The 14873-nt window shown below is 43.8% G+C and overlaps 1 protein-coding gene across 2 annotated transcripts in view; it reads left to right on the top strand.

Moving 5' to 3' along the window:
* PIK3C3 (phosphatidylinositol 3-kinase catalytic subunit type 3) overlaps window positions 1-14110 on the top strand; it is a 186704-nt gene extending 172594 nt beyond the window's left edge. For both annotated transcript variants that reach the window (XM_077283882.1, XM_077283873.1), the window contains exon 25: window positions 13224-14110. In XM_077283882.1, coding sequence (XP_077139997.1) covers window positions 13224-13238 — 15 coding nt within the window. In that variant the 3' untranslated portion in view covers window positions 13239-14110. The remainder of the gene's footprint in view (window positions 1-13223) is intronic.
* Window positions 14111-14873: the final 763 nt, after the last annotated feature.

Below are 14873 nucleotides of genomic sequence, written 5' to 3'. Positions count from 1 at the left end.
AGTTCTGGTCTCCGGTGTATAAGAAAGACATAGCTGAACTGGAGCGGGTGCAGAGAAGAGCGACCAAGGTTATTAGAGGACTGGGGGGTCTGCAATACCAAGATAGGTTATTACACTTGGGGCTATTTAGTTTGGAAAAACGAAGACTAAGGGGTGATCTTATTTTAATGTATAAATATATGAGGGGACAGTACAAAGACCTTTCTGATGATCTTTTTAATCATAGACCTGAGACAGGGACAAGGGGGCATCCTCTACGTCTGGAGGAAAGAAGGTTTAAGCATAATAACAGACGCGGTTTCTTTACTGTAAGAGCAGTGAGACTATGGAACTCTCTGCCGTATGATGTTGTAATGAGTGATTCATTAATTAAATTTAAGAGGGGACTGGATACCTTTCTGGAAAAGTATAATGTTACAGGGTATATACACTAAATTCCTTGATAAGGCGTTGATCCAGGGAACTAGTCTGATTGCCGTATGTGGAGTCGGGAAGGAATTTTTTTTCCCCATGGTGGAGTTACTCTTTGCCACATGGGGTTTTTTTGCCTTCCCCTGGATCAACATGTTAGGGCATGTTAGGTTAGGCTATGGGTTGAACTAGATGGACTTACAGTCTTCCTTCAACCTTAATAACTATGTAACTGTGTAACTATGTAAGGGTCATCGTAACCAACCCCCTGCAGGATTCACTAAACCATCTCAGACATGTCTGTCCGGACTCTGAGGGTTTTGAGTTGAGAAGACATAAGTGAATAGAAGACCTAACTGGAGGGAAGAGAGAAGATATAAGATGGTAAATAGAAGAGCTGTCCGGAATGAAAGAGAGACAATATAAGATGGTGAATAGGAGACCTGACCGGAAAGAAGAGATAAGATAGTGAATAGAAGACCTGACCGGAAGGAAAAGAGAAGACATAATATAGTGAAGACAAGACATGACCGGAAGGAAGAGAGAAGATATAAGATGGTGAATAGAAGACCTGACCGGAAGGAAGAGAGAAGATATAAGATGTTGAATAGAAGACCTGACCGGAAGGAAGAGAGAAGATATAAGATGGTGAATAGAAGACCTGACCGGAAGGAAGAGAGAAGACATAAGATGGTGAATAGAAGACCTGACCGGAAGGTAGAGAGAAGATATAAGATGGTGAATAGAAGACCTGACTGGAAGGAAGAGAGAAGATATAAGATTGTGAATAGAAGACCTGACCGGAAGGAAGAGAGAAGATATAAGATGGTGAATAGAAGACCTGACCGGAAGGAAGAGAGAAGACATAAGATGGTGAATAGAAGACCTGACCGGAAGGTAGAGAGAAGATATAAGATGGTGAATAGAAGACCTGACCGGAAGGTAGAGAGAAGATATAAGATGGTGAATAGAAGACCTGACCGGAAGGTAGAGAGAAGATATAAGATGGTGAATAGAAGACCTGACCGGAAGGAAGAGAGAAGATATAAGATGATGAATAGAAGACCTGACCGGAAGGAAGAGAGAAGATATAAGATGATGAATAGACCTGACTGGAAGGTAGAGAGAAGATATAAGATGATGAATAGAAGACCTGACCGGAATGAAGAAAGAAGATATAAGATGGTGAATAGAAGAACTGACCTGAAGGAAGAAAGAAGACACAATATAGTAGAGAGAAGACATAAGATAGAGAATAGAAGATGTGACCAGAAGGAAGTGAGAAGACCTAAGATAGTGGATAGAAGGTTCACGGAGGGCGGAGCAGTGGTTAGTATAAGATTTCTGTTGACAACTCCATTCAACCCACTAAAATCCGACAAACTTATGGTCATGCAACTGCCATTTTGCTGGATGTTCCCCCCCAAAAAATCGGATTCTGAATTCTAAAATTGAAAGCGAATTGGAAGTGCCTCAAGTGATTTGCTCCTCTTTATTAGAAACCATATGGAAATCAGGCAGAGCGTGCACTTGGGGCGTGGTAATGCCGTCCAGGGAGGATCAGCTGACCTCCCACCACTTGTCAGCGGTGGATCCCATACTATCAGCCACCAGCTTTATAGCACAAGCGTCACCCTGTAATGTTGCCTCCGGTGATGACGAGCCTGGCTCTGACCCCATCCTCGGTGCACTGCGCATAAAACAAGAACGTACAGGAAGTGTCAGTCTGTTGGGAGAGCTCTGGAGGGAAAACTGCAATATTTCAGGATTTGTTTTTTGCATGAACCGCGAGGACAGTTAAACATCCCCAGAACATTCTGGTTCTCGTTATTTAAAGAAAATCTCTTTTTCTAACCGCAGATTCTAAGTTTAACTTCCACATGAATGATGCATTACTCTAACAATCACTCTTCACCTCCCAATTTGCTGCCCCGGGCGGGTAGGTATAAATGACAGCTCCCTTGAGGACGGTTTTCATCTGATATCGTGTTTGTCTGCTCCTCTAGATAAACCCAGTAATGGCTTCAGTAGAAAACAAAATAAAATAAAATGACCTTTTAGAGAGGATCTGATTTTCTTATCTGTGTTAGGAGGACACGTTGATCTGCTATTATGTTGAAGGGTACAAAGGTCTAATTTAGCAAAGTTCAGAGAAATGTCTGCCCTCGGGGGCTTAAAAATGAATCTTGTGCCGTCGAGGGGTCACTTTAGTCCATTATCAGAGGATTTTTGGCTTTTACATCCATACTACTACAAATAACTTCTGTAACAGTGTGTCTTACAGCACAGATCTCCTGCAGAAATGCCCAATATCAAATATTTTGTAAAATTAACTGTGTTGAGGTACACATAGGGGTACCTGATCAGATGGTTGGGAGAATTACTGAAGTTCTGTTTGCCCCCATACACCTAATGTGTGGGGGCTCCCAACTCTTCACCTACAGATAGTGTCGGGGAAGATAAAGTGCCATCAAAAGTGTGTGCCAACTACTTACTGTGTATCTCCCATTGAAAACACATGCATGATAAGGTGTCACTGTAGGGACCCCCTTTATTTCACAATAACTGGGGTCCCAATGAATCCTGCGTGATTAGATAGTGAGCATGTGCGACCGCTGCTTCATTCCGTCAATAGTAAATGCTGCTCATACATGCGCACTATTGCCTTATTTAAATGGGACTTTCAACCTCCCATTCTTTGTATTGGTGGGGGTTTTATTAGTCGAATTATTAACGATTATATAGTTATCAGTCCTGTGTATGATAAATGTACTATAGCTGAAAGGATAGATATATAGATGAAAGATGGAGCACCACTTTAAAGGGAATCTGTCATCAGGGCTTTGCTACACCATCTAAATGTAGCATGAGGTTGGGGCAGAGACCCCTGATTCCATCGATGTGTCACTTACTGGGCTGATTGCTTGTTTTATTTTTCGTAAAATAACAGTTTTATCTGATGCAGATCTACCAGTTCTCTGACTACTGAGCTCTATATACCCAAAACCCCTCAACACCACTGATTTGTAGTTGTCTGTGTACACTGTGCATAGGCGTAAAGCTGCCAATCAATCATGTGGGCGTGGTTGGACTACATGACAGCCGGTTTACTAGTCCTCTAGTGATCTCTTGCTGATAAAATAGGAGCTTTATCAAAACTAAACTGTCATAGAAAGTGTTAAAAATTCTTGAGGTCCCTCATATCCCCCCTCCAGCTGAATGAGGCTTTAAAAGGGTTATCTAGGACTAAATTATTTTTTTTTACTATGAGCCAAAAAGACTAATAGCATTACCTGCCTGTTATATCCGGCTCCGAACAGTTACTGAACGCTCCTGCTGGCAATTCAGCTTCACGTCAATAGGGAAGTAGGGATGAGCAAACCTGAACTGTAAAGTTCTTGGTCCGTACTGGACACCTAGTGTCCGGTACCGAACCCCTGAACACTGACTTCTTACTGTGCATCCATGTTACTGTTTGAGTTCGGCAGACTAATAAAGCTTGTTGAAAGGCTGAAGTGCAGCAAATGGATGCACCATTTCTAGGGCAGCTGAGGGTTGGTCTTATTAGGATGGAAAGGGGCCAATATCTGTGGCCTTTCCCAGCCTATTGTCAGCCCCCAACTGTCTGCTTTGCTTTAGATAGTTATTAAAAATAGGAGAAACCCACATAATTTTTATTTTTAGGTTTCCCCAAAGCAGACAGTTAGGGGCTGATATTAATAGGCTGGGAAGCTCCATGGATATTGGCCCATTCCCAGCATAATAAGACCAGCTGCCTGCTTTCCCTTGGCTGCTTATATATGAGCATGGAGAGTCTCCCTGAATTCTGTCTAAAACATAACCTTTATTATTTCCATAATAAAATGTTATATTGCAAACCTGGACAAACAGCCAAGAATATATAAAGTGCTGAAACAGTGCTCATTAAAGGGTTTGGTCTCACCCATCCACAGTGTTCTGTCAGTAGTCGGATCCACAGATCTGTCAGTATCCAGGTCCCAATTGACAGGAGCTTTGGCTAGTGTATAAGAAAATGGAGGGGGACTCTATCCTTCCCTGTCGTGCCCCTGTATAGCTCCCGTCCTTACAGGGATGGTACCCAAGTATAGTCTGCTACTGACATCCCACCAAATATATGTCCACATTTTATTATCTTATCTTCTCATGTATCAAAGATTCATTATCTTCCCGACAAGTTAATTCCCCAATAAGGGGGAATCATCAGGGGGGAAAAAGATGAAGAATTAATGGGTGTACCCAGGTCTACATATTTAAAAAAAAATAAAACATTTTTTTTTTTACTTTTGCCATGCTTCAATAGCTGGCATAGCCTGATCGGCTCTGCTACATTGGAGCGATGCTCAGATCGCCTCTATGTAGTTGAATTACAGCATTGCTATGAGCGCTGACCACAGGGTGGCGCTCACAGCAGTCTGGCATCAACAACCATAGAGGTCTGCAGGAGACCCCTGGTTACATAGTTACATAGTTATTAAGGTTGAAGGAAGACTTTAAGTCCATCTAGTTCAACCCATAGCCTAACCTAACATGCCCTAACATGTTGATCCAGGGGAAGGCAAAAAACCCCATGTGGTAAGAGTAAGCTCCACCATGGGGAAAAAAATTCCTTCCCGACCCCACATACGGCAATCAGACTAGTTCCCTGGATCAACGCCTTATCAAGGAATCTAGTGTATATACCCTGTAACATTATACTTTTCCAGAAAGGTATCCAGTCCCCTCTTAAATTTAAGTAATGAATCACTCATTACAACATCATACGGCAGAGAGTTCCATAGTCTCACTGCTCTTACAGTAAAGAATCCGCGTCTGTTATTATGCTTAAACCTTTTTTCCTCCAGACGTAGAGGATGCCCCCTTGTCCCTGTCTCAGGTCTATGATTAAAAAGATCATCAGAAAGGTCTTTGTACTGTCCCCTCATATATTTATACATTAACATAAGATCACCCCTTAGTCTTCGTTTTTCAAAACTAAATAGCCCCAAGTGTAATAACCTATCTTGGTATTGCAGACCCCCCAGTCCTCTAATAACCTTCGTTGCTCTTCTCTGCACCCGCTCCAGTTCAGCTATGTCTTTCTTATACACCGGAGACCAGAACTGTGCACAGTATTCTAAGTGTGGTCGAACTAGTGACTTGTATAGAGGTAAAATTACGTTCTCCTCATGAGCATCTATGCCTCTTTTAATGCATCCCATTATTTTATTTGCCTTTGTAGCAGCTGCCTGACACTGGCCACTGAATATGAGTTTGTCATCCACCCATACACCCAGGTCCTTTTCATTGACAGTTTTACCCAGAGTTTTAGAATTAAGCACATAGTTATACATCTTATTACTTCTACCCAAGTGCATGACCTTACATTTATCCCCATTAAAGCTCATTTGCCATTTATCAGCCCAAGCTTCTAGTTTACATAAATCATCCTGTAATATAAAATTGTCCTCCTCTGTATTGATTACACTGCAGAGTTTAGTGTCATCTGCAAATATTGAAATTCTACTCTGAATGCCCCCTACAAGGTCATTAATAAATATGTTAAAAAGAAGAGGGCCCAATACTGACCCCTGTGGTACCCCACTGCTAACCGCGACCCAGTCTGCGTGTGCTACATTAATAACCACCCTTTGTTTCCTATCCCTGAGCCAGCTCTCAACCCACTTGCACATATTTTCCCCTATCCCCATTATTCTCATTTTATGTATCAACCTTTTGTGTGGCACCGTATCAAAAGCTTTTGAAAAGTCCGTATACACTACATCCACTGGGCTCCCTTGGTCCAGACCGGAACTTACCTCTTCATAGAAGCTGATGAAATTAGTCTGACATGAACGGTCCCTAGTAAACCCGTGCTGATACTGGGTCATGAGGTTATTCCTCTTCAGATACTCCAGCATAGCATCCCTTAGAATGCCCTCCAGGATTTTACCGACAGTAGAGGTTAAGCTTACTGGCCTATAATTTCCGAGTTCAGTTTTTGTCCCCTTTTTAAATATTGGCACCACATTTGCTATACGCCAGTCCTGTGGTACAGACCCTGTTATTATGGACTCTTTAAAGATTAAAAATAACGGTCTATCAATGACTGTACTTAGTTCCTTCAGTACTCGGGGGTGTATCCCATCCGGGCCCGGAGATTTGTCAATTTTTGTGATTTTTAGACGCCACCGTACTTCCTGCTGGGTTAAGCAGGTAACATTTAATTGGGAATTTTTATCACTAGTCATATTGGCTGCCATGGGATTTTCTTTTGTAAATACTGATGAAAAAGTCATTTAGCATATTGGCTTTTTCCCCATCCTCATCCACCATTTCACCCAGACTATTTTTAAGGGGGCCAACACTATCATTTTTTAGTTTCTTACTATTTATGTAGTTAAAGAATATTTTGGGGTTATTTTTGCTCTCTCTGGCAATGAGTCTCTCTGTCTCAATCTTTGCTACCTTGATTTGCTTTTTACAGAATTTATTTAATTTTCTATATTTATTTAATGCCTCCTCACTACCTACTTCCTTTAATTCTCTAAATGCTTTCTTTTTGTCCCTTATTGCGCCCCTTACAGCTCTATTTAGCCATATTGGTTTCCTCCTATTTCTACTATGTTTATTCCCATACGGTATATACTGTGCACAGGTCCTATCCAGGATGCTAATAAATGTCTCCCATTTTCTTTGTGTATTTTTGTGTCTCAGGATATCGTCCCAGTTAATTGCACCAAGATCCTCTCTCATCCGTTGGAAATTTGCCCTCCTGAAGTTTAGTGTCCTTGTCACCCCCCTACTACCCATCTTATTAAAGGTTACATGAAAACTTATTATTTTGTGATCACTATTCCCCAAGTGACCCCCAACCCTTATATTTGATATGCAGTCTGGCCTGTTTGTTAATATTAGGTCTAGCAGTGCCCCCCTTCTTGTTGGGTCCTGAACCAGTTGTGAAAGGTAATTGTCTCTCATAGTTGTCAAAAACCGACTACCTTTACTGGAATTGCAGGTTTCTGTTCCCCAATCTATTTCAGGGTAGTTGAAGTCCCCCATAATAATGACTTCTCCTTGAGTCGCAGCTTCATCTGTTTGCTTTACGAGGATATTCTCCATTGCTTCCATTATTTTTGGAGATTTATAACAAACCCCTATCAATAATTTATTATTTTTTCCCCCTCCCCTTATCTCCACCCACAGGGACTCTACATTTTCATTAGATTCACCTATGTTATCACGCAGGATGGGTTTTAAGGTGGATTTTACATACAGACACACCCCACCCCCTCGCTTATCTGTACGGTCATTTCTGAACAGACTATAGCCCTGCAAGTTAACAGCCCAGTCATGGCTCTCATCCAGCCATGTTTCAGATATCCCCACCATGTCATAATTATGTTCCAACAACATTAGTTCAAATTTGTCCATTTTGTTGGCGAGGCTTCTGGCATTAGTATACATGCACTTGATGTTCCTCTCTGTACCTCTATTCTTTCTTAAATTACTAACTGTTCTAACCCCACCCCCCATGCCACCGCCACCCCCAACTTCCTTATTTGTGCCCAGGTCTCTAGCTGCACTATCTTCCCCTCCTATAAAATGAATACCCTCCCCCCCAATCCCTAGTTTAAACACTCCTCCAACCTTCTAGCCATTTTCTCCCCCAGCACAGCTGCACCTTCCCCATTGAGGTGCAGCACGTCCCTAGCGTAGAGCCTGTAGCCAACTGAGAAGTCGGCCCAGTTCTGCAGGAACCCAAACCCCTCCTTCCTACACCAATTCTTGAGCCACTTATTAACCTCCCTAATCTCCCGTTGCCTCTCTGGCGTGGCACGTGGTACAGGCAGTATTTCGGAAAATACCACGTTGGAGGTCCTTGCTTTCAGCTTGCAGCCTAATTCTCTGAAATCATCTTTAAGGACCTTCCACCTACCTCTAACTTTGTCATTTGTGCCAGTGTGCACCATGACCGCTGGGTCCTCACCAGCCCCTCCCAGTAATCTGTCCACCCGATCAGCGATGTGTCGGACTCGAGCGCCAGGTAGGCAGCACACCGTGGTTGTTATGCCGACGCACCAATGACCCCCAATCATGTGACGGGGGTCACCGGTGTGCGCATTTCCAGCCAGCTGGCCGTAAGCGCTTGTTAAATGCCGCTGTCAGAGTTTGACAGCGGCATTTAACTAGTTAATAGGTGCGGGTGGATCACGATTCCAGAGCAGAGCATCGGCTAGCAATGAGAGTTGAGTATTTAGTTTTTCTTTTTATGTTTGGAGCAATATGTGAACTCAATTATATATGGAGCATTATATGGAGCCCATCATACACTGGAGCATCATACAGGGGGGAAAAAAGTATTATCAGCCACCAATTGTGCAAGTTTTCCCAGTTAAAAAGATGAGAGAGGCCTGTAACTGACATCATAGGTAGACCACAACTATGAGAGTCCAAATGAGAAAAACAAATCCAGAAAATCACCTTGTCTGATTTGGTAAGATTTATTTTGCAAATTATGGTGGAAAATAAGTATTTGGTCACCTAAAAACATGCAAGATTTCTGGCTCTCACAGACCTGTAACAACTTCTTTCAGAGGCTCCTCTGTCATCCACTCATTACCTGTAGTAATGGCTCCTGTTTGAACTTATCAGTATAAAAAACACCTGTCCACAACCTTAAACAGTCACACTCCAAACTCCACTATGGTGAAGACCAAAGAGCTGTCAATGGACACCAGAAAAAAAAATTGTAGCCCTGCACCAGGCTGGGAAGACTGAATCTACATTAGGCAAGCAGCTTGGTGTGATGAAATCAACTGTGGGCGCAATAATAAGAAAATGGAAGACACACAAGACCTCTGATAATCTCCTTCGATCTGGGGCTCCACGCAAGATCTCACCCCCTGGGGTCAAAATGATCACAAAAACGGTGAGCAAAAATCCAAGAACCACCCGGGGGACCTAGTGAATGACCTGCATAAAGCTGGGCCCACCGTAACAAAGGCTACCCTCCGTAACACACTACGCCGCCAGGTACTGAGATCCTGCAGTGTCAGACGTTTCTCCCTGCTTAAGCAAGTACATGTCCGGGCCACTCTGAAGTTTGCTAGAGAGCATTTGGATTATCCAGAAGAGTATTGGGAGAATGTCATATGGTCTGATGAAACCAAAGTAGATCTGTTTGGTAGAAACAAAACTCGTCATGTTTGCAGGAGACAGAATGCTGAGATGCATCCAAAGAACACCATGCCTACTGTGAAGCATGGGGGTCACAACATCATGCTTTTGGGCTGTTTCTCGGAAAAGGGACCAGGACGATTGATCCCTGTACATGAAAGAATGAATGAGGCCATCGTGAGATTTTGAGTGCAAACCCCCTTCCATCAGCAAGGGCATTGAAGATGAAACGTGGATGGGTCTTTCAGCATAATGATCCCAAGCGCACTGCCAGGGCAATGAAGAAGTGGCTTCATAAGAAGCATATGAAGGTCCTGGAGTGACCTAGCCAGTCTCCAGATCTCAACCCCATAGAAAAACTTTGAAGGGAGTTGAAAGTCCGTGTTGCCCAGCGACAGGCCCAAAACATCACTGCTCTAGAGGAGATCTGCATGGGCCAACATACCACCAACAGTGTGTGCCAACCTTGTAAATACTTACAGAAAACGTTTGACCTCTGTCATTGCCAACAAAGGATATGTAACAAAATATTGAGATGAATTTTTGTTAATGACCAAATACTTATTTTCCACCATAAATTGCAAAATCTTGCCAAATCAGACAAGGTGATTTCCTGGATTTGTTTTCTCATTTTGACTCTCATAGTTGTAGTCTACCTATGATGTCAATTACAGGCCTCTCTCATCTTTTTTTAAGTGGGAGAACTTGCACAATTGGTGGCTGACTAAATACTTTTTCCCCACTCTATATGGGGCCCATTATACTGTATATGGAGCATTATATTGGCCCATAATACACTGGAGCATCATATATCGGCGCATCATATACTGGAGCATTATATGGAGCCCATTCTGTATGGATCATTATATGGGACCCATCATACTGTATGAAGCAGTATGTGTCCCATCTATATATATATATTTTTTTGTATATATATATATATATATATATATATATATATATATATATATATATATATATATATATATATATTCGTGATTACTCGCTAATCCCGCCCCCTGCACAGTAGCTCCGCCCCACCACATCACCACACACAATCCTGCCCCCACCTCATTACCGCACACAATCCCGCCCCCACCTCATTACCGCACACAATCCCGCCCCCCACCACATCACCGCACACAATCCCACCCCCAACACATCACCGCACACAATCTCGCCCTCCAACCCATCACCGCACACAATCCCGCCCCCCACCCCATCACCGCACACAATCCCGCCCTCCCACCCCATCACCGCACACAATCCCGCCCTCCCACCCCATCACCGCACACAATCCCGCCCTCCCACCCCATCACCGCACACAATCCCGCCCTCCCACCCCATCACCGCACACAATACCGCCCTCCCACCCCATCACCGCACACAATCCCGCCCTCCCACCCCATCACCGCACACAATCCCGCCCTCCCACCCCATCACCGCACACAATACCGCCCTCCCACCCCATCACCGCACACAATACCGCCCTCCCACCCCATCACCGCACACAATACCGCCCTCCCACCCCATCACCGCACACAATACCGCCCTCCCACCCCATCACCGCACACAATACCGCCCCCCCACCGCATCACCGCACACAATACCGCCCCCACACCCCATCACCGCACACAATCCCGCCCCCCCACCCCATCACCGCACACAATCCCGCCCCCCCACCCCATCACCGCACACAATCCCGCCCCCCCACCCCATCACCGCACACAATCCCGCCCCCCCACCCCATCACCGCACACAATCCCGCCCCCCCACCCCATCACCGCACACAATCCCGCCCCCCCCACCCCATCACCGCACACAATCCCGCCCCCCCCCACCCCATCACCGCACACAATCCCGCCCCCCCACCCCATCACCGCACACAATCCCGCCCCCCCACCCCATCACCGCACACAATCCCACCCCATCACCGCACACAATCCCGCCCCCACACCCCACACAATCCCGCCCATCCCATCACCACCCATAATCCCGCCCCCAACATATCACCACACTATTGTTATTAACTTAATTTTAAGTTAATTTACCACCTGCGTAAGCGCTATTGAATGTTGTCATTATTTACTTTAGTTTAATCACCAGCAATGTTAATTAGATAGCAATTAGCGTGCCTAGCGTTAGCTGGCTGGAAACAGCTAGTTATAGTATATGGAGCAATATATGGGGCTCACTGTACTGTATGGAGAAATATATGGGACCTATTATATACTGTATGGAGCAATATGTGGTGCCCATAATACTGTATGGAGCAATATATGGGGCTCATTCTGTATGGAGGACTATGTGGTGCCCATAATACTGTATGGAGGACTATAGTGTCTGGTTTCTGAGCAATTGTAGAATTTACAATAGATATAACTTATGTAATGTAAGAAGTAAATGAAATCTTTGGCATTGTACTTTACCCATATTTCTCTGCTGTATCTGTGCATCATAAATTGTGGTATGTGTTAAAGAGGCCCAGTGAGACTTTCACCCGAGGCCCACGAAAACCTGGAGCCGGCTTGGCTCCATACAGTATAATGGGCCCCATATATTGCTCTATACAGTATATAATGGCCCCCATATATTGATCCATATAGTTCTCTGTACAGTATATTATGGACCCCATAACATGCTGCCTCTCCTAGTTTTTTGCTGTCTGCGGATCCGGTCTCCTGACTCTCTGCCAGAGCTTAGCACAGAGGGTGTGCCATAGTGACGCCATCGTGCCCTTTGCCCTGAGACGTCACAGCATCCAAAGACGCTGAAGACACTTGGAACTTTGGGGATCAGGAAAGGTGCATATTTGAGGTGGGAGGAGGACCCAGAGCCAGCACTGGTACCGAGCTTACCCAACTCATGGGCCCCATAGCATGCCGGTGTTCCCGACGGCGATCCCCCAGCACTTGCTTGGGTGCAGCGAGTGGTGACGCCGGGCCTGGTTGTCGCAGCGGGTCAGGTCCGCATGCTTGCACCCCTGCTTCCTGGACTTTTAAAGGACCCGTGTCTCTAAAAACTTCTTTTTTTCCCATCTTCTTGTCTCACTTTATCAGGCGGCGAGCCCACTGGGAAATTCACTGGTACCCCGCCAGGCCAGTCTGACCCTGTTAGCAACTACTTGCCTGTTAATTGTTTACTATGGGCCTAAGAACTAAAATGGTCCCTGATAATCCCTTTAATATGCATCTAGACGAGCAAATTTCTGCCCATAAGTGAGCACTGATTGTCTTTATACAAGTCGAACTGCACTTGTTCATGGGCATAAAGCCGGTTTCTCATGCATCGTTTGCCACCTTTAATTGTACCTAAGTGGCGGTCTTACATAAATTCAGTGTAATAATGATACATGGCACTGTGATCTGTGTAATTAATCGCTGTGTGTATTCTCGAGCCGGGTAGTATTATGCATTCACAGAAAGGGAAAAAATATCCGTTTACACTGCCGTATAAATCACACATTAAATTGCATTTCTCAAAAGGTTCTTTCGGAAAAGGTCAATAAATGAATTTCCCTTTCGGATTATTGAAGCTCTTTAAAATTGAGACTAGAAGTCATTTACAGCCTATTTGTGGAGGTAATGGATGATCATTTCCTGAATTTTATTATATATATATTTTTTTTTTTTCAGTACTGGAGAAGATAGAAGCAAATATTGACTGCTCGGTGGAACACGAAGCATCCAAATCCAGAAGGAAAATTATTAAAAAAAGAGCAATGTCATGTCAGACTATGGAGATACTGTCCTGTGCGTCGGAGCAGAATAGAGAACCGGTCGCTCGACGCTCATATACAGCATCGGACTTTTACAGATCTATCTGTCTATCCTGCCGAAGCGAATGAGCGGGAGTTATTTACGATCAATTCAAGGCATACAACTGAGACAGAGGCAAAAAGGAATCATTGTAATAAAAAAAAAATAATTAAAAGATTTTTTTTTTGTTTTTTTAATATTTGCTTTTTTTTCTAAACGCATTATTTTTTTTCACTCAACCATGATGGTCGGCTCGGCTCACCCCAGGCAGTGATGATATCCTAAGATAATGTACAGTATGACCCATCGAGATCACTTATCCGTTAATGGGCGCCATTAAATATTAACAAGTGGCGGTCGTAAAGCGGTAGAATGTGATGTTTATGTAAATAAGAAATATGCTGCTGCTATCGGGGAGCCATCCGCGAGGACGACAGACGGCATAAATTCTGGATATTGCCCTAAATGGTGATCACTTCTCCATTCTCTTTTATCCGAAGGAAAACAGAGTCCTACTCTTTACTAAAATGTGCATTTATTCTCTTAAAGTAACATTTCAACACTTAATTTCCGAGCGAATGCTGAACACCCTATTTCTAGGTATTGGAAGAGAAATCGTAGGCAATAATTGTGGTCACTCCAGCTCTATAATCCATGAACGTTGAAATTGTGTCATCTGTACGGTGCAACTTCTGGCAAAAGTGTCTGCATTTAAAGGACTCTGTAACTAAAAATAAAAACAATAAAAAACAAAACAAAAACTAGTGTATCTCTGTAACAGTTACTTATTTCATAGCGTCGCTCCATCTGGAAACTGTAAATTCTCTACTTGTTGAGTGGACCCCCCCATCTTGCTTGCCAGTGGGTGGTGCACTCCTAATCTATTGATGGTCGTTCTACTGGCCTGAGCTGTGCAGTATCTGAGGAATCCCAGTTGCACTCAAGTTGGCCACATCCGGCGATCTCGTCAGCTTCAGAGCAGAAGTTTCAAGCTTTATAGCAAAGGGCTTCTAAGCACCGCTCTCCTTTCCTTAAAGAACGTCCACTGCTGGTAGACAGCAGAGGTGGCCAGTAACTTGGGACAACAAGCCGTAAACAATACAAGTATAATACCTCGGAGAGGATTTTTAAAATCAAGTAAATGCCGAAGGTCTTCACAAGCACTTTGCAATTTTATCTATTGAAGAGAAGACAAACCCTTTTAAGATGAATCCATCATCTCTCCTGATATATCACATTTGCAAAATGTGTGAAACATCCTTAAAACTTCAGTTTGGGATTTTGTTGTGCTGTTCCTCCTGGAAATGTATAAATTGAGAACTGGATGTTGCCATTCTCCTTTTCAGAGTTGGGGTGACCTAACTTGGTATCACACAATGTTAGTGCTAATGGGGTCAGGTCACTCTGTTCAGACAAAAAGCACCATGTGGACAGTTTGTGTACATTTCCTGCAGGAGTCACAGAAGGGAGGCACAATGCACGATTTACATAAGAATGCTTTAGAATTCATGGTAAATGCAGGTATTT

This window comes from Ranitomeya variabilis, chromosome 1, assembly GCF_051348905.1.
Source record: "Ranitomeya variabilis isolate aRanVar5 chromosome 1, aRanVar5.hap1, whole genome shotgun sequence".
NCBI classification, from domain to species: domain Eukaryota; kingdom Metazoa; phylum Chordata; class Amphibia; order Anura; family Dendrobatidae; genus Ranitomeya; species Ranitomeya variabilis.
This window is presented reverse-complemented; position numbering and strand designations above follow the sequence as displayed.